We start from the raw sequence: 22,772 nt of genomic DNA, 5'->3' as shown, positions 1-22,772 counted from the left end.
CTCAAATCCCCACACTGACATGGGAGCTTGCTGGGTGGCCTTGGGCCAGTCACACACTCTAAGCCTAACCTACCTCCCAGGGTTGTTGTGAGGATAAAATGGGGGAGAATGTTGTAAGCAGCTTTAGGTCTCCACTGGGGAGAAAAGTAGGGTATAATGAAGCAAAATAAATAACACTCAGTGTTCACAATGTAAATTAAAAAAGACTCATGCATACCAGTTAGGTAGTGCATCAGAAAGGAAATGTCTGCACACATGATGTGATATTTAGATTTTCTCCCCAGGGCTTTCTGGCTGAAATATTCTGAGAGTTGTGGTGTCACCTTTTTTAAGATAATTGCAATCGTGAGATTTTACTCCTACACATCCTCCTGGCTAACTGCAGCGCTCTCTTTTTAATTATTTTCTGGCGAAAGAAGAGAAAGTTTTGAAAGGGGCGTGTCCTCATTGTAGATCAGATCTATTTGCACATCAAAGGGTAGCAAATTCTCGAGGACTGCTTCACCCCAATGAAATTTTGCAAACTTCTGTCAGAGAATACATTTTGCATAAGCAAGCAGTTCCTAGTGCATAGAATGGCAAACACCCACCATTTGGTGTGACGCCTGACAATCCCAGATTAATTTTGGACGTGCCCAGGTTCACCGTTCACTTGTTCTCCCACTTATGCAGGTGAATATGAACAATCGCATTTGTTGTTTAAATATGGGAGGGACGATGGCTCAGTGGTAGAGCATCTGCTTGGTAAGAAGAACGTCCCAGGTTCAATCCCTGGCATCTCCAACTAAAAAAGGTCCTGGCAAATAGGCAAGAAAACCTCAGCCTGAGACCCTAGAGAGCAACTGAGTAGACAATACTGACTGATGGACCGAGGGTCTGATTCAGTATAAGGCAGCTTCATATGTTCATATATATGTTCATATGTGTATTGGCCTGCTGAAAACCCCTATGTGAATCTGACGAAAGAGTCCACAGTAGTTTATGCTATATTAGGGGTGGCCAAACTTGCGTAAGAGCCGCATAGAATAAACATCAGATGTTTGAGAGCCACAAGACAACGAAGGAAGGCAGACAGACAGACAGAGAAATAAATGGGGAAGGGAGGGGGAGAGAGGGGGAAAGAAAGCAACATTAACTTTAAATGCATTCTCCAAGCCATCAGCTCACTTGGCTTGGAGGAGTGATTTAAAGAGACAAATGCCTTCTCCAAGCCAGCTGACAGGGCAGTGGGGGCTTTGGGAGCCACACAGTTATGTGTGGAAGAACCATATTGGCTCCCGAGCTGCAGTTTGGCCACCCCTGATATAAATTTCATTAGACACATATCATATAGCAGTTTATCCCTAGGCAGATAATTATATATGGTTATGAAGAAGAAAAAATGTAAATGGCAATCAAGATGTGCGGGATGAGACTTAATGAAGCAAAATTCAGGTCATAATTTCTTTTATTTACTAATTATTATAATAACAACAAACATAAAAAACAACAAAAACAAAAATAACACACACACAAATATAAAAAACAAAACAACCAATAAACGAAAACATACTGGAGGGTGAAAACTTTAGTCAACTATTAACCACTTGTTTCATCTTGCATATGTACAATTCTTTTTACATAAACCCTTTCCTTCTTTACACCTAATCCTCCTTATTCAACCACTCATACATAGGTTGCCATACTTCTTTGCATTGGCTTATATTCCCTTCTGTCAGTTTTACTGAGAGGAAGTCCAATTCTGCTGTTTCAAGCAGTTTCTGTACGAATTCTTCTTTCTTGGATATAAGTGGTGTCTTCCAGTGCCTTGCATATACAATCCTTGCTGTCGTAGTTGCATGTACCAAAAATTTAGTTTGCAATTTGGAGATGGGGACTTGACACATGCTCAAAAGGTAGAATTCAGGTAAAGGTTTTATACTTATTTTAAGTATCTCTTGTAACCAGGTATGTATTTGGATCCAAAATCTCTTGGCTTTCTCACATTGCCACCACATGTGGTAAAACAAACCAACTGTCTTCTGGCATTTCCAGCATCTATTTGAGTTATTTGGGAACATCTTTGATAGCTTCTCCAGGGTAATGTACCATCTGTACATCATCCTATATCTATTTTCTTTGAAGGTGGATGACCTAGTCATTTTTATGTTCGTTTTCCATAACTTCTCCCAGTCTGCTAATGTTATCACATGACCAATATTTTGCATCCGCTTAACCATACTTTCTTTAACAATTTCTTCTTGCATTCTCATCCCTAATAATACATTATATATTTTTGTAATCAATTTCTCATTAGTACCAGTCCATATTTCATCTAAATCATTCATTTTTTCCGCAAAGTCGAGAGTTTTATCTTTTGTGTACTTGGATTGAATTTGCATCTTGGTCCACCAATCTAGCTGTAGATTCCCCTCCGTCTTCAAATTTCCTTGGTTAATGAAGCAAAATTCAAATGTAATCTAGGAAAGTACAAAGATCATTCATATTAATAGTAATTGGATGATGAATTCCATCTACCTCATTTTCATACGCTGATTAACACCTGTAAAAGGTGAGAGATCCCAGATACTGATGAGGTGTTGAGCATTTTTAATGACTGATGGATCCAAAAGTCTTGTTAAACTCTGAGGAGATGGTGTCAGACGTCTTAATGAATTCTAATCCGGCAGTTTCACTTACACTGAAGCATCTCTAATATTCTTCTGGAGAATGACGACTTTTAAATAAGTGAGAATAAGATTCTCAGCACTATCAATGCACAGAGATTTTTGGGGTGGTTCCTGGGGACAATGTGATGTCACTTCCAGGCGAATCTTTGGGCTAACTCTCCTAGTCTCTGTGCTCCTGTACAGACTAGGATCAGGGCTTTTTTTGTAGCAGGAACTCCTTTGCGTATTAGGCTACACCCTCCCTGATGTAGCCAATCCTCCAAGAGCTTACAGGGCTCTTCTTATAGGGCCTACTGTAAGCTCCAGGAGGATTGGTTACATCAGGGGTGTGTGGCCTGATATGCAAAGGAGTTCCTGCTACAAAAAAAAGCCCTGACTAGGATATATTTGTAGAGGGAAATCCATTTTTTTCTCATCTTTTTTCAGTTCCTTGGGGTTTGGAAATTTGGGGTGGGGGCCATACGTGACTAAATATCAGTGTGTCCACTGGTTTCTGAATTTGTAATGTCCATTCATTCTTCTGTATAGGGATTAGCCTGGTTGTCCTATGTAAAGAGATTTTATGTAAAGAGATTTAATAAAAGAGCCAAGCTTTGTCAAAATTGAAAGCAAGAGATCAGGAAAGAGAGAGTAGAAGACAGCTCATTTGCCCAATGGAAATGATACAATTTAACATTACTGATAATTGACAGGTGGATTAATAACCCACTGGATGTTGCAGATCCTTTATAAGGAATTGGCACACCCAAGGTCTCACAATAACAAATAAATACAGGCTGTGATAGCTAAATAATGCACTTTCAATCCATTTTCCATGCACTTTCCAACTGGATTCTGCCAGTTCACACAGTAAAATCCAGTTGGAAAGTGCATTGAAAGGGGATTGAAAGTGCATTATGTAGTTAGAACGTGTGATTGCAGCTGCATTCAGGAACACCTGGTGGAGTTGTTCTTGTCCACTGACATAAATCTGCACCTGGTTTCCTGGCAACTGTTCACCTCTATAATTTCACTTTCTGTAAAATATCTTTGAGAAGCCCTTTTAATTCCCAAAAAAATCTTTGCCTGCCGTTCTGTTTATGTATTGGTTATTTTAGTATCCTGATACCCAGCTCTCCAGTAGACTTCAATATAAAGATTTCAGTAAAGAGGTTGCCATAATTGCATCTATGTGTAGGGATGGGTTTCCGGGTGTAAACAAAAACTGTTAATGTTTCTGTTGGAATGTGGCTAGGAATATGAAGGTGACAGGATTAGAAGGACCCAAGGTATTGGGCTTTTGTGATAAGAAGGAATCTTACCTTTCCTGTGGGCTCCGCAATAGATAGAAACAAGCCTCATTTGAGGCAGGAGCTCACAGGAGCATAGTGCTCTTTCTTTCTTAACCCCCTCCCCAGATACTTGCTTCTGGGTTCTGTTGTTCAAGCCTCCTATGAGAAATTTGATAAATTTTCTACTATTTCTTCCCCCCTCCACAAAAAATGGGAAAATAATCAAAATATAAAGCAGACAGATGGAAATCTTCATCATGCCACGATGGCCACGTAGGAGAAAGCAATTTAAGAAGTATAATGGGTGTAAGGTTTTATGATGACAATTATAATTCAAGATGCATTTTAAGGTAGATGCTGAGCTGATATAGTTTAATACACTTCCTGGTGATGTCAGGGGTGTGTGACATATGCAAATGAGTTGTGCTAATGAGCTCTGGCACCTTTTTTTCTACGAAATGACCCCTGGATAGAAATACCTCTTTTGTTTTAGATGTGGGGGGGACGTTATGCCCAGAGATGTCTTAAAGCCACCTCCCAAAATAGCAAGTCAGACTTGTGCTTGCTGCTAGGAACCATTTTGTTTGGTCCTACTCCATCTTAGTTTTTACTGTACACTTCCAGACCACACTCTGGCCCACTCCTGAATTGGGGGTGAAAGATTATAAGGGATGTATTTTTCCCAGTGTGTCTTTTGCAGGGGTACGTAGGGAGCCCTACACCTTCCTTATGAAGTTTCTTCCACAGAATTTTGTGTGTATGTGTGTGTGTGTGTGTCATGGCAGCTTTGTTTTTTAATTTTCAAAATATAACAAAATAACCTTTTAAAGAAAAGAATCAACAGGCACTTATGGGTAATAATGGCACTTTTAAATGTCTACAGTACAATTCCCCCCTCTGCTCAGTATTGATTTAAAATAATGAGCAATGTTCTGTCAGGTTTTTACTTTGTTTTTTTATAATGACATCTTGTGAAAGCTGCCCTGAGGGTTCTAGGGGGACATGTGGCGCAGTTTGAAAACAAACCGAAGCAGAATAAATGGAATTTCCTAAGTTTTAAAGCAGATTATCGCTGGGTACCAGATGTTGAGCTGGGGGCAAACAGCAAAGGGAGACAAATTTTAGAAATAGAACATCAAGCTGATCCAGAATCACTCTTCTGCTTTTCTGTGGGCTTAACGTTTGTGATTCCTCATCTTTTTCACTCATTCAAACTTCCCTCAGTAGGATATGTCAGCATTGTGCGGGGGTGGGGCAGGACAGAGGAGAGTGTACTTCATGCCATTATTTTTACATTTTGCTGCCTATTATGGAACAAGCAGTCTAGAACCAGCAAGGGGCAAAGGTCTTCATTATACAGCTTGGGGACATGTACCCACATTATACCAAGAGCTTAGCCCTTACCTGAATGGTCCAGGTTAGCACAGTCTCATCAGATCTTGGGAGCTGTGCAGGGGAGGCCCTGATTAGTATTTGGATGGGACAATATGCATGACATGGGTCATGGGTGCGCAGTTGGACTCACAGTCAGATATACATTGGAAGAACTCACCTTAAAAAGTGCTTGTACACTTGGCACTGTGAGGAGGGAGAAGGAGTTTCTGGTATCCTTGCATCCCACTTTTGATGGTGGAAAGAGCATCTGAAAGAGTTTTTTGCCAGCTCCATGTGTCTTTCCTTGGGTGTGTGGAGCCAGAGGAAAGGGACAAAAAGCCTCCCTACCACCCTGTTTGTTAGCAAAAGTGGGGTGGGAGGGAAATCAGAAGTTGCTTCTCTATCCCACCTCACAGTGATGAATCAATGGAGCTTTTTAAGTTGAGTTCCCCCAGTGTACCTCTCTGGCAGTGAGTCGGTTGCGCACCTGTAACCGGAAATGTGTCAGATATACTATGCAGTTTGGCCTTTAGACATATCATTGGTACATCCTTCTGTTATGTTTATCCCACCAATTAGCTCAGGGTGGTGTATGACATTTTCCCCTCATGAAATTTCTCATGACAACAAACTGATCCAGTCGAGAATGAGAGAGTGGTCAGGCAGTGAGTCCTGTGGCTGAATAAAGATTTCAACCCAGGTCTTCCCAGTTTTAGTATGAAGGCTGTGACAGATCATGGTATTATCTACTCTGGCTGTGTTCTGGGATTTCATGCTGAGAATTGTTTTTCCTTAAAGCCTGCTACTTTCACTGGAGATGCCAAGGACTGAACCTGGGACCTTCTCGATAGAAAGCAGGCCCTCTGTCAGACTACTGTGTTGGTTTACAGGGCCTCCACACAATAAGTACTTTTTGTGGATGTGGTGAGGGGCATACTTGCAAAGGCCCCTACTTGAAGGTATCATGTTTAAGTTCAATTCAGATGCTGAAAAAAATCACCCATTTCTGATTGAGACAGGGACACATTGGCAACACAGCAAATTGTGGAGAAACAGTCACACTCCAGGAGTGATAACAGATGGGAATTTTAACGCGCCCTCTGGGACGGGAGGTGGCGGATCAAAAAAGCACATCTACATGTGCACATCTGCCTACCGTCCTTGTCCTGACCACAGCCCATCCGGGACCAGATCAAAGCTGCCTCAGAAAGGCACCACTTACAAAGTGGTGTCTAATTTCCAAGGCGGCTTTGAGGCACTTTCCCAGCTGTCTGGAAGACTGGGGAGCAACCAAGAGGCGCACAAGTGCTCTGGAAGCTCCTCCAGGGTGCACACAGCCCGTCCCTGTTTCAGGAGCAGGCCACATGCTGTCTGAAGGCTTCCAGGCCACTCCTTTTCTGCCTAGCTTTTTTGGGGGCAGCTTGATGCCATCTGTTTGTAATCGCCCCAGATGTCTTATTTGAAGCATTAGCGTACTTTCCCAGGGATGCTCAAACATTTATTAGTAAGCCACGAAACATGAGTCATTCACAAGAGAGAAATTCTTACACAAATGGGTTTGCTGTTTAAATAACTGGTTCCCCCCCTTTCTTCTTTTCCTATAGGCCCCCCATCAATTTGCTCCAGCTCTAGCATTCCTGCCCAGGTACCGGAAGAAATTAGCTACCTGTATGCAGAGCCCCAGCTGCTTAGCGACAGACAAGATGATTCCCCATTCATGGTAGAGGTGATCAGTAGCATTGACGGTAAGTCCTCGTCTCTGTCAAACGCAAACCCCAGAGATTTTGCCTGTTAGTGAGAGGATTTTCGTATTCTTTCCCTGGTGAAGGCTGTGTGACCCTTGCTCTGCAGGGACCCTCCTTGCCGTAATGATGGTGTTGATATTGGATTTATATCCCGCCCTCCACTCAGAGTCTCAGAGCGGCTCACAATCTCCTTTATTTTCCTCCCCGACAACAGACACCCTGGGAGGTGGGTGGGGCTGGAGAGGGCTCTCACAGCACCTGCCTTTTCAAGGACAACCTCTGCCAGAGCTAGGGCTAACCCAAAGCCACTCCAGCAGGTGCAAGTGGAGGAGTGGAGAATCAAACCTGGTTCTCCCAGATAAGAGTCTGCACACTTAACCACTACACCGCACACTTAACCACTACACCAAACTTGTGGAGGAACCACAAGGTCTCAGATGGAGAGGGGCTGATGGGAGTTGTAGGCAAAAAAAAACATCTGGAGAGCTACCATTGGCCACTCCTGAACCAGAGATTTTATGCATGCAAAGCATACAATTTATCAGTGGCCTGGAGCCATTTGCTACATGGGGACTTGTGTAAATCTGAGGAGGTACTTCAGGCAGAAAGGTAACTTGTCCTTGACCCTCAAGTGAGCTCAGAGTAATTAGTGGTTTTAAAAAAACAACTATGGAAGATTTCTCAACTTTTCTGAAACTGCAATACTTTCAGGAGTCGTTGCACCTTTAAGACTAACAGAATGTTATTCAGAAGGTAAGCTTTCATGTGCTAGAAGCACACTTCATCAGACAATAGGATGGAATGGCGAGCAGTCCTAAATATAGAGAAAGTGGGCAGTGAATTAGTATGCAAAATCATGAAAATGTTTTTTAGCAGATGAAAAAAATCACAAGTTGGGGGTCTGGTGACTATTAGTTTGTGTTGACTAGGCTGAAACAGCAATGAAGGCAATATAAGTCAGAATAGCAGATTGATGTCTATGTCATTAGGTATCCTGGGTATGAAGTGCAATAAAGAAGAGTCTGTTGTAATGGGTTAAAATGAGGGCAGTAGTTTCTCAGAGGTTTAATTTAAACATGCAACACACATATAAACATCATTCTAGTTTGCCATTAGAAGAAAAGAATACATTAAAATATAGTGGAAGATGGGTTAGTATATGTAACGCTTTCAGTTATTCAACCCTCGCTTCTCTCTCTTTCTGTTTCTGTTCGGTACAGCGGAAGACCCCCTGAGCCACTTCTACCCTCCCCACTTCCTCCAGGTCTCAGAGGTGGAAATGAGAGGTTCGGAGGATGCGGCCCCTCGCACTGTGTTACAGCGGCTGATCCAGGAACTGCGCTATGGCAACCCGAACGAGAACATGAACCTGGTGGCCATCCAGCACCAACCCACGGGGAGCTCAGGACCGTCCAACTCGGCTGCCAGCACGCTCTCGTCTTCTTCCGTGGAAAACCTCGTGCCGGAAGACCCACAAATGGTCCAGCAGTCGGCGCGGCAGGAACCACAGGGCCAGGAGCATCAAGGGGACAATATTGTGATGGAGAAGCAGCCTCGGGGAAGCTCCCAGCCTCAGCAGAACAATGAGGAACTCCCCACCTATGAGGAGGCCAAGGCCCAGTCCCAGTTTTTCAGGGGCCAGCAGCCCAGCGCCGTTGGGCAGGGTGGCTTTTACGGGGCCGCGACCTCCTGTCCGAAGTCCCGGACAGAAGGGAGACCTACTCTGGCCCGTGCCAACAGCGGGCAGGCGCACAAAGATGACGCTCTTAAGGAACTCAAGCAGGGCCACGTGCGTTCTCTGAGCGAGAGGATCATGCAGCTGTCGCTGGAGAGGAACGGTGCCAAGCAGCACCCCCCCACCTTGGGGAGAAGCAAGGGGTTCAAAGCGGGTGGGCCACCCTCTTCCCAGGTGGCAAGCAAAGGTGTGGATCTCAGGGGGCCGCCCCCCGAGTATCCGTACAAAAGCAAACAGATGGTGTCCCCGGTGAGCAAAACTCTGGAGCGTGGGATGTTTTTTAACGACCAGCATTCTGCAATGATGCAAGAGATGCCGAAAACCTCCTCCTATGCAGCTCCGCAGCCAGCGAGGACCGAAGCGGCCTCTGTCCGGTATCAGGGCCCCCCTGACTACGGCACGAGCAGGTAAGTAGGAAACTGTTCCTTCAAACTTTTAGAGAGTTTTCAAAGTTGAAATAAGATCTTAAGGGGGAAGCTGGCATTCAGGTGTTCAGCAGGCTGAGGGCTCTCTTTTTCTGCTGCAAAGCATGGAGGGTGGGGTACCTAGAGGGGTAAACTGGTTTTATGGAAGGAAAAAAAGGGGTGATGGGAGTACCGCTTAACCCTCCTGTTGCCTGCTTTGTTCCCCCTTCCACAGCTCTTCCCAGTAGGGTTGTCAGTTTGGTGGTGGTGGAAGGTGCTGTCAAATTGTAGCCAACTTCAACTCAAGAGACAGTCAGAGGTGGCTTCATAGAATCATAGAGTTGGAAGGGAACTCCAGGATCATCTAGTCTAACCCCCTGCATGTTGGGGCTGGTAGCTATTGAGGAACCTCTTCTCTGTGAATCTTTGCACCTGAGAAAATGTTGGCTGTACTTTAGGTGACCCTCAGAGCCAGTTTGGTCTCGTGGTTAAGTGCGTGGACTCTAATCTGGGAGAACCGGGTTTGATTCCCCACTCCTCCACTTGCACCTGCTGGAATGGCCTTGGGTCAGCCATAGCTCTGGCAGAGGTTGTCCTTGAAACGGCAGCTGCTGTGAGAGTCCTGTCAGCCCCACCCACCTCACAGGGTGTCTGTTGTCGGGGGAGAAGATATAGGAGATTGTAAGCCGCTCTGAGTCTCTGATTCAGAGAAAAGGGCGGGGTATAAATCTGCAATTCTTCTTCTTTTAAAGTAGGTTAATGATGAGACCCCTGAAGGCCTGGTCTGTAACCTACACAACCTGAGTGTTTAAATCACAATGAGGGGACAAGTTTTGTAGAAATGTGTTTCCTGAGATGACAATTTGGGAAACGGCCGTGAAGCTCATGTTTTACCGAACTTGCCGGTTTTGTTCTGTTGGCTTATTCCTGAAATGTCGGGAAATAATGTTGAGCCTCCATCAACAACATACCAGAGGGTTTCTGTGACCTCCTGCCAAAACGGTTTTAAAAGAGAAGTGAAAATCTCTTGTTTGTTTAAGCAAGGCATCCCTAGGTGATGAGAAACACCAAACAACAGGGTCAAGTTTGGGTTATACTCACAGGAAGTTATAAGAGGATTCCATCCTGAAGGCTAGGGTTCTCCACAGGTGTCCGGATCCTAGACTCAGTGCACCTGACAGACAAAAGCATGTAAGGAATTTGATCCTTTCCCTGCTGATTAAAGTGGCAGACCAAGGGCAAGTAGGATTAGAACAGATGAGCTAGTGATCACCCACCCCCCACCCCCCACCTCCACGGTCATTAACAAAATCCTTGACACTGATTGGCACTTTTTCTGAGCAGGGCCAAGTTCTAGGGTTTTTCAGAGTTTATTGGAAGATTGCATAGCAGAAAATCCTCTCCAGTATTGCAAGAGATTCTGGGATATGCACAAGTAGGGGTAGCCAGACTTGCTTAACGAGAGCCAGTTTGGTGCAGCGGTTAAGCGTGTGGAGTCTTATCTGAGAGAACCAGATTTGATTCCCCACTCCTCCACTTGCAGATGCTTGAATGGCCTTGGGTCAGCCATAGCTCTCATAGGAGTTGTCCTTCAAAGCGCAGCTGCTGTGTAAGAGCTCTCTCAGCCCTACTTACCTCAGCAGGGTATCTGTTGTGGGGGAGGAAGGTAAAGGAGATTGTGACCGCTCTGAGTATATGATGGGATATAAATCCAGTAGTAGTAGTCGTAGTAGTATCTTCTCCTTCTCCCTTCTTTCGTCTACTTTCTTCTTTCTTCTTCTTACATAGAATAAACATCTGATGTTTGAGAGCCATAAGAGCCAGTTTGGTGTAGTAGTTAAGTGTGTGGACTCTTATCTGGGAGAACCGGGTTTGATTCCCCACTCCTCCACTCGCAGCTGCTGGAATGGCCTTGGGTCAGCCATAGCTCTGGCAGAGGTTGTCCTTGAAAGGGCAGCCTCTGGGAGAGCTCTCTCAGCCCCACCCACCTCACAGGGTGTCTGTTGTGGAGGGAGAAGATATGGGAGATTGTAAGCCGCTCTGAGTCTCTGATTCAGAGAGAAGGGCGGGGTATAAATCTGTAGTCTTCTTCTTCTTCTTCTAAGACATGATCATCAGATATTTGAGAGACCGAAGTTAGGCAGGCAGGCAAATAGATGGGAGGAGGGGAGGTGGAGGTGGAAAGAAAACAACTTTAACTTTAAATGCATTTTCCAAACTGCCGACTGGCTTGGCTTGGAGAAGTGATTTAAAGAGAGAAATGCCTTCTCTAAGCTGGCTGATGGGATGGTGGGGGTCTCGAGAGCCACACAGTATATGTGAAAGAGCCACGTGTGGCTTCTGAGCTGCAGTTTCTCATGCTGTTTCACGTGTGCACATACATGCTTTGGATGGGGAAGGAGCTTGCCATTGACTGTTCACCCCTGTATCGAAGCTGCTCTTTTGGGGAAAATATATAGGCAACTGTATATTTCTCCCTTTGCAGGGCCAGTTACAATTTGAGGTGAGCAGGGCTTTTTTTGTAGCAGGCACTCCTTTGCATATTAGGCCACAGACCCCTGATGTAACCAATCCTCCTGGAGCTTACAGTAGGCCCTGTAAGCTCTTGGAGGATTGGCTACATGAGGGGTGTGTGACCTAATATGCAAAGGAGCTCCTGCTACAAAAAAAGCTCTGAGGGTGGTTTGCTTTATGAAAATAGCACAGAAAAGCTTCCCCACCCAAGAGCTACAAACCTGTTCTGAAGTGCTGTGATTTTTGTTCAAGCTGCCATTTTGGGCCTGGCTCCGCCTTTCAAGCCACTGTTTTTTGACTGGCAGCTTCCAAGGCTCTTGACAAAAACCAAGAAGCTCCCAAAAATTTGAAGGAAGTCCTCTTCTGGCAGACAAAAATGGCGGTGCTTGTATCTTTCTTGGTGTCATAAACAGGATTGTTGAAATGGGCAGGTGAGCTTTTTAATGTCATAGAGGTAAACATAATCACCTGGTAAATAACATCTCCTTAAGTTACTTCATAGGATACCGGGCTCTCCATTATAAATCCTGCAGCCATTTCTGGCTTTTGAGATTACACCAGGCACCACTTCCAAATACAGCTCGGCGGGGGGACAAGAAACTTGATAGAAAATTATGGCCTTCCAGGGCAGCTTCTCTTTTTCCTCTATTCCTCTGCTGCATCACCATTGATACAACGAAGAGTACTATAGAAACAAGGCAAGCCAGTTTGGTGTAGCGGTTAAGCATGTGGACTCTTATCTGGCAGAATTGGGTTTGATTCCCCACTCCTCCACTTGCACCTGCTGGAATGGCCTTGGGTTAGTCATAGCTCTCGTAGGAGTTGTCCTTGAAAGGGCAGTTGCTGTGAGAGCCCTCTCAGCCCCACCAACCTCACAGGGTGTCTGTTGTGGGGGAGGAAGGGAAAGGAGATTGTAGGCCGCTCTGAGCCTCTGTCCTTGAAAGAGCAGCTGCTGTGAGAGCCCTCTCAGCCCCACCCACCTCACAGGGTGTCTGTTGTGGGGGGAGGAGATATAGGAGATTGTAAGCCGCTCTGAGACTCTGATTCAGAGAGAAGGGTGGGGTATAACTCTTCTTCTCTGCTTGTAATTATGTTGTAGCCTTGCAAATAGGTATTGAGTGGATATTGACCACCACCACCCCCTTCTGAGAATCACCACCCTTTCCTGCACCTGTCTTTCCGTACTGCTGCTCTCCTTTTCCTCACTGGAATAAGGCAGGGAGAAAGATTAGCAAGCGTGTTGGTAACGGGGAGGAACACAGTTGTTGGCAGATGAGAGAGGATGGGAAAGGGATTGCAGCCAAATCGTCGTTTCAGCAGTGGAGACCAGGGCAGGAATGGTACAAGCAGGCAGAGCTGTTTTTGAGCAGGAACGTTCAGGAACACAGTTCCGGCTGGCTTGGCATCAGGGGGTGTGGCCTAATGCGCAAATGAGCTCCTGCTGAGCTTTCCCTATGAAAAAGCCCTATATGAAACAATGGTGATGTCGGGGGTGTGGTCTAACATGCAAATGAGTTCCTGCTGGGCTTTTTCTACAAAAAAAGCCTTGCAAGCCGGTATTGCTCAGTAGACAGTACTGTGCATCAATATACGGGGGTGTTGTTTTCCTTTGTGCAGCTAGGGCATGCCCTGCCAGCTAGAAGTAAGCTAGAGAAAGAATCCAATGGCATAATCCAATGAAATGCAGCAATGGAATATAAAATTGTAATAACAGTCCACCTCAAGCAGTCCATTTTAAGGCAAGAGAATTCTGCAAGGTATAGAATAACAATAACTCCAACAATGCACACGGAATTCCAGAGGCTTCCTTTTGCATTGTTGGAATTACTGTGGTTGGTTCTATACTCCGAAGAATTCTCTTGCCTTGAGGTGGACTGTGTTATTACAATTTTGTATTCTTATTGCTGTATTTCATTGGATTATTCTACTGGGTTATTTCTCTAGCTCACCCCTACTTTAATAGACAGTATTGTATATTAATGTATGGGAGTGTTCTTTGTATTCCTTCTTCTATCTACCTCTCTGCCCTGTTTTGTTTAGTGCCCTGGTGGTTTGGTGTAGTGGTTAAGTGCACGGACTCTTATCTGAGAGAACTGGATTTGATTCCTCACTCCTCCACTTGCAGCTGCGGGCTCAGCCATAGCTCTTGCAAGAGTTGTCCTTGAAAGTGCAGCTTCTATAAATCTACGGTAGTGATCATCTTCTCCTCCTCCTCCTCCTCCTCCTCCTCCTCTTCCATCTCTCTCACACTGCCTGCTTAAAGAAACCCTTGCTTATAGGACTGGCTACCTCTCTCTGGTTCAGAGCTAGTTATTACAAAACTGTTTTGTGAGAGGCTGGATGTCAGTGGGAGGTGTGCTGGAGAGCTCGTTGGTTCCAAAATTGGCTGGCTTGCTACTGTGAGATGTATTGTGCCTTGCGGAGCTCAGCTCCCTCTCTGCACTCAGCGGAGTTATCTGTGCGATAAGAGAAAGGTTTCAAAGGCAAAACCGGGACGAGTAATGTTGATAAGTAGGACAGGCAGAACTGTCTGAGAGAGCAGTGTGTGTAACAGCTATACATTAGAAAGAACATCACAAATCTGGAAAGGTGGTCTGAGGGAGATAATGCTTGAGAACATGACTAGTTCACCTCCATTATATGCCCAACAGAGACCTTAATTATGTGCTGAATGCAGGCCCTGGCTGTATTCTTTACTCTGCTCTGGAAAGACCACACCTGGAATATTGTGTTCAGTTTTGGGCACCACATTTTAAAAAAGGATATAAACAAGCTGGAATGGGTCCAGAGGAGGGTGACAAAAGATGCTGAGGAGTCTGGGGACCAAGTCCTATGAAGAAAGGTTGAAGGAGCTGGGCATGTTTAGCCTGGAGAGGAGACAGCTGAGAGGTGATAGGATCACCATCTTCAAGTACTTGAAGGGCTGTCATATAGAAGATGGTGTGGAATTGTTTTCTGTGGCCCCAGAAGGTAGGACCAGAACCAACGAGTTGAAATTAAATCAAAGGAGTTTCCGGCTCAACATCAGGAAGAACTTCCTGACTGTTAGAGTGTTTCTTCAGTGGAACAAGCTTCCTCGGGAGGTGGTGGGCTCTCCTTCCTTGGAGGCTTTTAAACAGAGGCTGGACGGCCATCTGACAGCAATGAGGATTCTGTGAATCTAGGGGGAGGTATTTGTGAGTTTTCTGCATTGTGCAGAGGGTTGGACTAGATGACCCTGGAGGTACCTTCCAACTCTGTGATTCTGTTCTGGCCCAGATTCGTTAATCCTTGTTGGCCTTTTTTATTATTTGAGTTGCAGTAGGGTGGTCATTGTAGATCCAGGATATTCTGGCCTCCTGATGGTACCTAGATTTTAGCCACTGTGTGACACAGAGTGTTGGTCTATATGGGCCAATGGTCTTATCCAACGTGGCTTCTATTATGTCCTTCTGATATTAATATTCATTACAGCATATTGGTTCTTGGTCATTGTGGGTTTGTTCTCTTCTAAAAGTTTCTGAATGAGTCACTGGCCTGATCCAACGTGGCTTCTCTTATATCCTTCTGATATAATATTCATTACAGAATATTGGTTCCTGGTAATTGTAGGTTTGTTCTCTTTTTAAAAGTAAGTTTCTAGTCCTTATTTGCTACTAAGATATACGCAAAGTGCTTGTCTTTTGAAAATCACCAGAGGAGTAGCTGGGTAAGATTCACTGAATTCGACATTTATGGGCTAGAATACGTACCTTTTAAAGGGAATATTAGACCATACCCCCTGATGTAGCCAATCCTCCAAGAGCTTACAGTAGGCCTGTAAGAAGAGTCCTGTAATCTCTTGGAGGATTGGCTACATCAGGGGTGTATGGCTTAATATGCAGAGGAGCTCCTGCTAGAATTCCACCCCTGATCACAAGATCTTTGGGACAGGGACTTGACATTTTCTCTGCACCAGCCTTCAGTTTCTAGTTAGCCAGTGATCCTTTCCTGGCATACCCTCCAAAGAGCCCTTCACTCGTCATACAACAACGCAATGGTGCTCCCAGGCCCTCAGAATATACAGGTGGCTTCAACAAAATCTAGAATCTTCTCAGCCATTGCCCCGGTTTGGTGGAACAGTCTTCCAGCTGAGATCCGGGCCCTGCGGGACCTGAAACAGTGCCACGGGGTCTGCAAAACGGCATTGTTCCACCAAGCTTACGGCTGAGGTCTGTGGAAAATTCCATCTAAAGCCACCCCTTTTCTTCCCCTGCCATTTGGTTTTGTATGATTATAAATCCAGAGAGATACAATGGTTTCGTGCCATCAGATGAGCTTAATACTGTACCAGTTTGGTGTAGTGGTTAAGTGTGTGGACTCTTATCTGGAAGAACCGGGTTTGATTCCCCACTCCTCCACTTGCACCTGCTGGAATGGCCATGGGTCAGCCATAGTTCTCGCAGGAGTTGTCCTTGAAAGGGCAGCTGCTGTAAGAGCTCTCTCAGACCCACTGACCTCTCAGGGTATCTGTTGTGAGGGGTGGGGAAAGTAAAAGGAGATTGTGACCACTGAGTATAGTGCGGGATATAAATCCAATATCATTTTCTTTACTGTTTTTAACGTTTTCAATGTTCAATTTCAGACTGCTTAATTTATTTCCTGATTGCATTAATCATTTGATTAGAATATAGTGGGGGAGAGCGGGGTATAAATCTAATAACCTTAGTCGGGGGAGTGGGGTATAAATCTAATAACCTTAGTGGGGGAGAGAGGGGTATAAATCTAATAACCTTAGTGGGGGAGAGAGGGGTATAAATCTAATAACCTTAGTGGGGGAGAGGGGTATAAATCTAATAACCTTAGTGGGGGAGAGCGAGGTATAAATCTAATAACCTTAGTGGGGGAGAGCGGGGTATAAATCTAATAACCTTAGTGGGGGAGAACGTGTTATAAATCTAATAACCTTAGTGGGGGAGAACGGGGTATAAATCTGATAACCTTAGTGAGGGAGAGCGGAGTATAGATCTAATAACCTTAGTGGGGGAGAGCGGAGTATAAATCTAACAACCTTAGTGGGGGAGAGCGGAGTATAAATCTAATAACCTTAGTGGGGGAGAGTGGGGTATAAATCTAATAACCTTAGTGGGGGAGAGTGGGGTATAAATCTAATAATCTTAGTGGGGGAGAGTGGGGTATAAATCTAATAAATAAATATTTGCAACCCAGCCTCTAGAAACTGGCCAGTCTAATTAATCTTCCTTTCCCTTTCTCCTCCATCTAGCCGTCAGGGCCAGGCATCTTTCCCTTCGCACACCATGCCACAGCAGCACAGTCCAATGTCCTCCCAGGCCTCCTCCCTCAGTGGCCCGCTGCATTCTGTGTCTTTGCCGCCACTTTCCATGGCCACGGGGTCTCAGTCTCTGCCCGCCACTCCGCCCATCCAGCAGCAGCAACTCCCACCAGATGCGTTTGCGATGATCGTGCAGCGAGCTCAACAGATGGTAGAAATGCTGTCGGAAGATAACGAAGCCCTGCAGAAGGAGCTGGAGGGCTACTATGAGAAAGCGGACAAACTCCAGAAGGTACGCAGCCAGTCCTAATAGAGCAGGCCCTTGTTTCTGGATCCCCCTGTGTTGGTGGGGTAGTGAACAGCGTCGCTTTGTTGGTCTGGAATGTGAGAAATTTCCTGGGGCTTGTAGGAAGTGGAGCTGGTGTAGTCTGGCAAAGAGGAGCTGGGAGGACCCCATTCCAAACTTCGCTTCAGCCACAAACTCAGTTTAGCCTCTACAGACAGGTCCCCAGCATGGAGCCCCTGGCACCATGGGGCCTGCTAACAACTTTCTTGGCACCTGCCAGGTATTTTAGAAAGTGGGCAGGGCAGCTGATTGGCTGTGAAGATTAAAATAATACTTCGGCAGCAACTGCCACCATAATATTTGTTTTAGTCTCTCTCACACTTTTTTTCCCCAATGTGTTTCTAAAAATTAGTCTTCGCCTCCTTCTCCTCCCCCACTCCTCCTCCCCTTCTTCCTCTTCCTCCTCCTCCTCCAGTTTGGTGTAGGGGTTAAGCGTACAGACTGTTATCTAGGAGAACCAGGTTTGATTCCCCACTCCTCCACCGGCAGCTACTGGAATGGCCTTGGGTCAGCCATAGCTCTTGCAGGAGTTGTCCTTGAAAGGGCAACTTCTGTGAGAGCCCTCTCAGCCCCACCCACCTCACAGGGTGTCTTTTGTGGGGAAAGAAGATAAATGAGATTGTAAGCCGCTCTGAGACTCTGATTTGGAGAGGAGAGCAGGGTATAAATCTGCGGTCGTCTCCTCCTCCTCTCTCTCGTTAATTCCAAATCCTGTGGTAGCCATTTTGTGGTTGCACTCACCATCCTGTGTCAGGATTCAAAGGTGCTCATAGGCTCAAAATTCTTGGGGACCCCTGAATACAGAGCGGTTAATGTAGGCCTACTTTTCAGGGTAGTTATAAGGAATCGTTGCAGTGATGTACATGTCCCCCTTGGGACTCCAGAAAGCACAATATAAGTGCTAAGTACAATTGTCTGACCTGTGGCAAAATACAGTGTAAATTAGTGTGGTGGCTCTGGTTTGTTGACATTGCTCTGTCTTTCTCTCCGACAGCGTTCTTTCTTTCAACTCCAGCCAGATTATAAGCAAAGGATATGTTTATACAGCCAAGGGCTGCCTCATGCCAAAAAAGGGTTTCTCTCCAGCCTTTGTCGGCTAGGTTTTTCTTTCCTGAGCTAGCTGGCAGGAATTTTGCTTGTTGGCTTGGCTGCCGTTAGACTTTCTTCTTGCTGCTTGGTACCAGGGAGAGTCTCGTTGTGCCCTTCCATGTTTGAAGCAGTTAGTTGTGCATATTTCTACCGCATCGGTGAGACCTGCAAAGAACCAAAAAAAGGGGGGGGGGATCATGCAAAGTAATGGCGACCTGGTGATTGACTCCTACTGAGGTCCTGGAGGATATTCAGAAAGGTAGCTGAATAAAGCCTGCCCCTGCCTCCCGACTTAGAATTTCAAGGAAGTCTCCCATCCAGGTAGTAACCAGAGTTGACTCTGCTTAATTTCCAAAATCTGATGAGATCGGGCTTGCGGCTTGATTGGGCTATCCAGGTCAGGGCAGCAGCACAGCTTTTCAAAAGTATCTGAAGAAGTGAGACAGTGATTTATAAACCTCCTACCCTGCTACAAATTTGGTTAGTCTTTAAAAGCAGCTATTTTAAAAGCTGGAGTCTTGCTCTTTTCTACTTTTCAAAAGTGCCAAAAGTAGAGGGACATTGGCTTCTTGCAAAAGTGCTGAAAGTCTTTTTTGGCTTGGCTCTAGAAACTTCTGAAATGTCCTCTCTGTACCATCAAATTCTCAATAGTGTCACTACCAGTAAACATGACTGGATGCTAAGCAGGGCTGTTTTTGTAGCAGGAACTCCTTTGCATATTAGTCCATACACCCCTCTTACAGGGCTCTTGTTACAGGGCCTACTGTAAGCTCCAGGAGGACTGGCTACATCACGGGTTTGTGGCCTAACATGCAAAGGAGTTACTGCTACAAAAAAAGCCCTGGCGCTAAGTAAGTGTGGACTGAAGGCAGTCTTAGGTTTAGTGGGAAATACATACAAAAGGTTGTTTCTGACAAAACATTTTCACTGCTGGCAAGAAAAATAATGGAGGGATCCATGAGAAAAAAATGTTAGGGTGGGATGTAAAACTGTAGACATCTGCCAGAATGATCCCCAAACAGAAGACTGCTAATCTGAAGGGAGCTTCCCTTTGTTTTTCTCACATGAAAGCCTTCATGGAGAAAGCCCGACCCAGAGAAGTCTCTGTAATGGACCCAAAAAATCTTTCCACACGCAAACATCTGCTGTCTGTCCTCCTGTACTCACCCCGTCCTTCAGCCTCCACAGTGCAACTGAAAAAGCTACCACTTCCAAAGCGGTAGAAAATTTTTGAGCCGCACGCCAGTCACCTGCTTGGCGTCTGGAAGTGGAAGGATGCAAGTGAGGCACCTTGGTGGTGTGAAACCGCCAAGCCGCCCCAAGTAGCATCCAGCTTTTTAAAAATAAAAACTGTTCCATGCGCATGAACCTATGGACATGAATGCGCACTTATGCGTGCATGCGCATGGCTACTGGAAATGCATGGGGACAGCAATGGTGCGCAACGGCCATCTGAACTTGCCCATGTCACCCCATGGATGGGATGGGGACAATTTGGGACGCCTCCCAACCACCCCAAAATGTCCATCTGTTATCAGCCATAGAATTGGAAGGGAACTCCAGGGTTATCTAGTTCTACCCCCTGCACAATGCAGGAAATTCGCAAATACCTCCCCCCCACCACATCCCCAGTGACCCCTGCTCCATGCCCAGAAGATGGCTAAAAAAACCCAACCCTCCAGGATCTTTGACCAAACTGGCCTGGAGAAAATTGCTTCCTGACCCCAAAGTGGCAATCAGCATTTCCCTGGGGATGTAAGAAAGGACCATGAGAACTAAGCACTGATGCTCTCCCTCTCATGAACTGCCTAAGTTCACAGAATCAGCATTGCTGTCAGATGAGCATCCTCTGTTTAAAAACCCCCCAAGGAAGGTGAGAAGGATTGTGAATGGCCAGTCCATCAGTCTGTCACACAAAGCACCTGCCTCCTGGCTCTTCAGGAGTATTTGGCCACAAGCGAAGGGCTTCGGCTAGCCCCAAGTTGCCCAGATAGATGAGTAGCTGCTTTCAGCCACAGCAGCAGGGTTATGAATGCCAGTGGAGGAGTTCCATTTTGGCATCGTCGGGTAGGAGAATTCGTCCTGCATAATCACATCAGTGTGAAAATTGGCACTCGCCTCCGGCCACCACACAAAACTCTCTTTCAGAAAGCTTCAGGCCAGTGACCGGCATCCCTGCCCAGGTTTTAATGGGAAATCTCTCTCTTTCTCCTTCCCTCTCTCTCGCTGTCTGGGTTGCTTTCCCACCCACCCCACCCCCAGTTTGAAATAGAAATTCAGAGGATTTCAGAAGCTTATGAAGATTTAGTGAAGACCACCAGCAAGAGAGAGTCGCTCGACAAGGCGATGCGAAACAAACTCGAGGGTGAAATCCGGCGACTGCACGATTTCAACCGGGATCTGCGGGGTATGTTCTCTTTGGGAAGATCTGCTTAATTTGTTTCGGAGAGCGCGTATCTTGTTTCTAAAGAGTCAAATTACAGATTGCCACATTGGCCGTCAGATGGAAACTTTTTGATGTCGCGGCTTTTAAATATGCTGTAGGAAAACTCGTTAACGGGGTTTTTTTTCCCCCCTGGCTCAAAAGTTATATTTCCTGCCCTACACATTGAGCAAAGTGGGTCCGGTCCCTCAGTACGTTTTTTAAAAAGAAGGGTAGGTTTTTATACCCCGCTTTTCTCTGCCCTAAGGCATTCAAAGTGGCTTAATCTCTTTCCCTTCCTCTCCCCACAACAGACACCTTCTGAGGTAGGTGAGTCTGAGAGAGCTCTGAGAGAACTGTGACTGACCCAAGGTCACCCAGCAGGCTTCACGTGGAGGAGTGAGGAATCAAACCCAGTTCTCCAGATGAGAGCCCACCACTCTAAACCACTGCACCACACTGGCTCTTAAAACCAAGTTGAATGTGTTGTGTTCGCAATGTGAATAAGGTCTGTGGTGCGGATCTGAATAGCTGGGGTATGGGAGTGCGGGTCCTGCACCCCTGCCATCAGTCTAACCCTCAGTTTTATCAAGCCATAACTCTTCAACTTTTAATTAACTACTTTTGCTTGACATGCTGCTTTTCCATACCAAAGCGCTCACATAAAACCTCTTAAAAAGGCATAAATTATAACTGCCATCCGAAACCCAAATAGCAGTAAGGACCAAAAACGCTGCCACCAGCAGGTTAAAACCACAGTGGAATCCATTAGCGTTGCCTTCCCCTCCTTCAAATCACCCCCAGTCATAGTCCCCTATCCATCTGTGTCTGCTTGCCAACGGCTTGCTGGCAAAAATTAGAAATAAAAAATTGCCGTGTTCTTAAATATTGGTAAAAGAATGTGCTCCTCTTCTCAATGACCTGGAATTATTTTTGTCGTAAACAGTGTCTTATTTCACAATAATGGTTCTAGCACAACTGAAAATGAAATGTTTTAATGACCCTGCAAGTAAAGGTCCACATGCTGGGGAGCCTGGTTGTTTTTCGGCCTGGCTGTTTGAGAGCCTGTTTGGTGTAGCGCTTAAGTCATAGACTCTAATCTGGGAGAATTGGCTTTGATTCCCCCACTCCGCCACATGCAGCTGCTGGAGTGATCTTGGGTCAGCCACAGTTCACAGAGCTATTCCCTCAAGAGCAGTTCTCTGAGAGCTCTTTCAGCCCCACCTGCTTCACAGGGTTTCTGTTGTGGGGAGAGGAAGGGAAGGAGATTGTAAGCTGCTCCGAGTGAAGGTTGGTGTATGAATCCAATCTCTTCTTGTTTTTCATCCTGCCCCCATTTTGATTATTTCCCCCCCAGCTTGTTGTCTTCCCCTAGAAGGGTGTGTAGCAGGCATGGCCAAACTGTGGCTCGGGAGCCACATATGACTCTTTCACACACATTGTGTGGCTCTTGAAGCACCCAGTGCCCTGTTGGCTGACAGCTTGGAAAGTGTATTTAAAATTAAAGTTGCTTTCTTTACACCTCCCCCATCTATTTGCTTTTCTTCCTTCCTCCTCCCTCCCTCCTGGCTCACATCTGACATTCATGTTTTGTGGCTCTCAGACATCTGATGTTTATTTTATGTGGCTCTTCTGTAAAGCAAGTTTGGCCACACCTGGTGTGTAGCGTCTTATCCAGGCAGTGCCGTTTATATGAAGAATCAGGAGGGTGCTGCCAGGTAAGGTGTAGCATTTTGTGCTTGAAGCTTGGTACAGAAAGGGATGGGAGTAGGGGGGACATGAGAGAATCTGGTTTCATTTTACCTGCTAGGTACCCTGCCCCCACCCCATGATGAGCAGTGAGGCATTATCCCCCAAAGCCTCTGCACTGTTCCAGGTCCTTCTGGGTAACCTTGCCAGAAGCTTCTGGAATGTCTTCTCATATCTCAAGATACAAGTACCTACCGTCATGC

The 22,772-nt window shown here is 45.8% G+C and overlaps 1 protein-coding gene across 1 annotated transcript in view; it reads left to right on the top strand.

Moving 5' to 3' along the window:
• The window catches only part of AMOTL1 (angiomotin like 1), an 88,992-nt gene that overhangs the window by 41,552 nt on the left and 24,668 nt on the right, over positions 1 to 22,772 (top strand). Inside the window, exons 3-6 of the mRNA XM_060234924.1 lie at positions 6,919 to 7,059; positions 8,280 to 9,201; positions 16,955 to 17,255; positions 20,661 to 20,805. Coding sequence (XP_060090907.1) covers positions 6,919 to 7,059; positions 8,280 to 9,201; positions 16,955 to 17,255; positions 20,661 to 20,805 — 1,509 coding nt within the window. The remainder of the gene's footprint in view (positions 1 to 6,918; positions 7,060 to 8,279; positions 9,202 to 16,954; positions 17,256 to 20,660; positions 20,806 to 22,772) is intronic.

The sequence above is a fragment of the Heteronotia binoei genome, chromosome 3 (assembly GCF_032191835.1).
Source record: "Heteronotia binoei isolate CCM8104 ecotype False Entrance Well chromosome 3, APGP_CSIRO_Hbin_v1, whole genome shotgun sequence".
Classification (NCBI taxonomy): domain Eukaryota; kingdom Metazoa; phylum Chordata; class Lepidosauria; order Squamata; family Gekkonidae; genus Heteronotia; species Heteronotia binoei.
The sequence above is the reverse complement of the archived record's forward strand: the minus strand, read 5'-3'. Positions and strand labels throughout refer to the sequence as shown.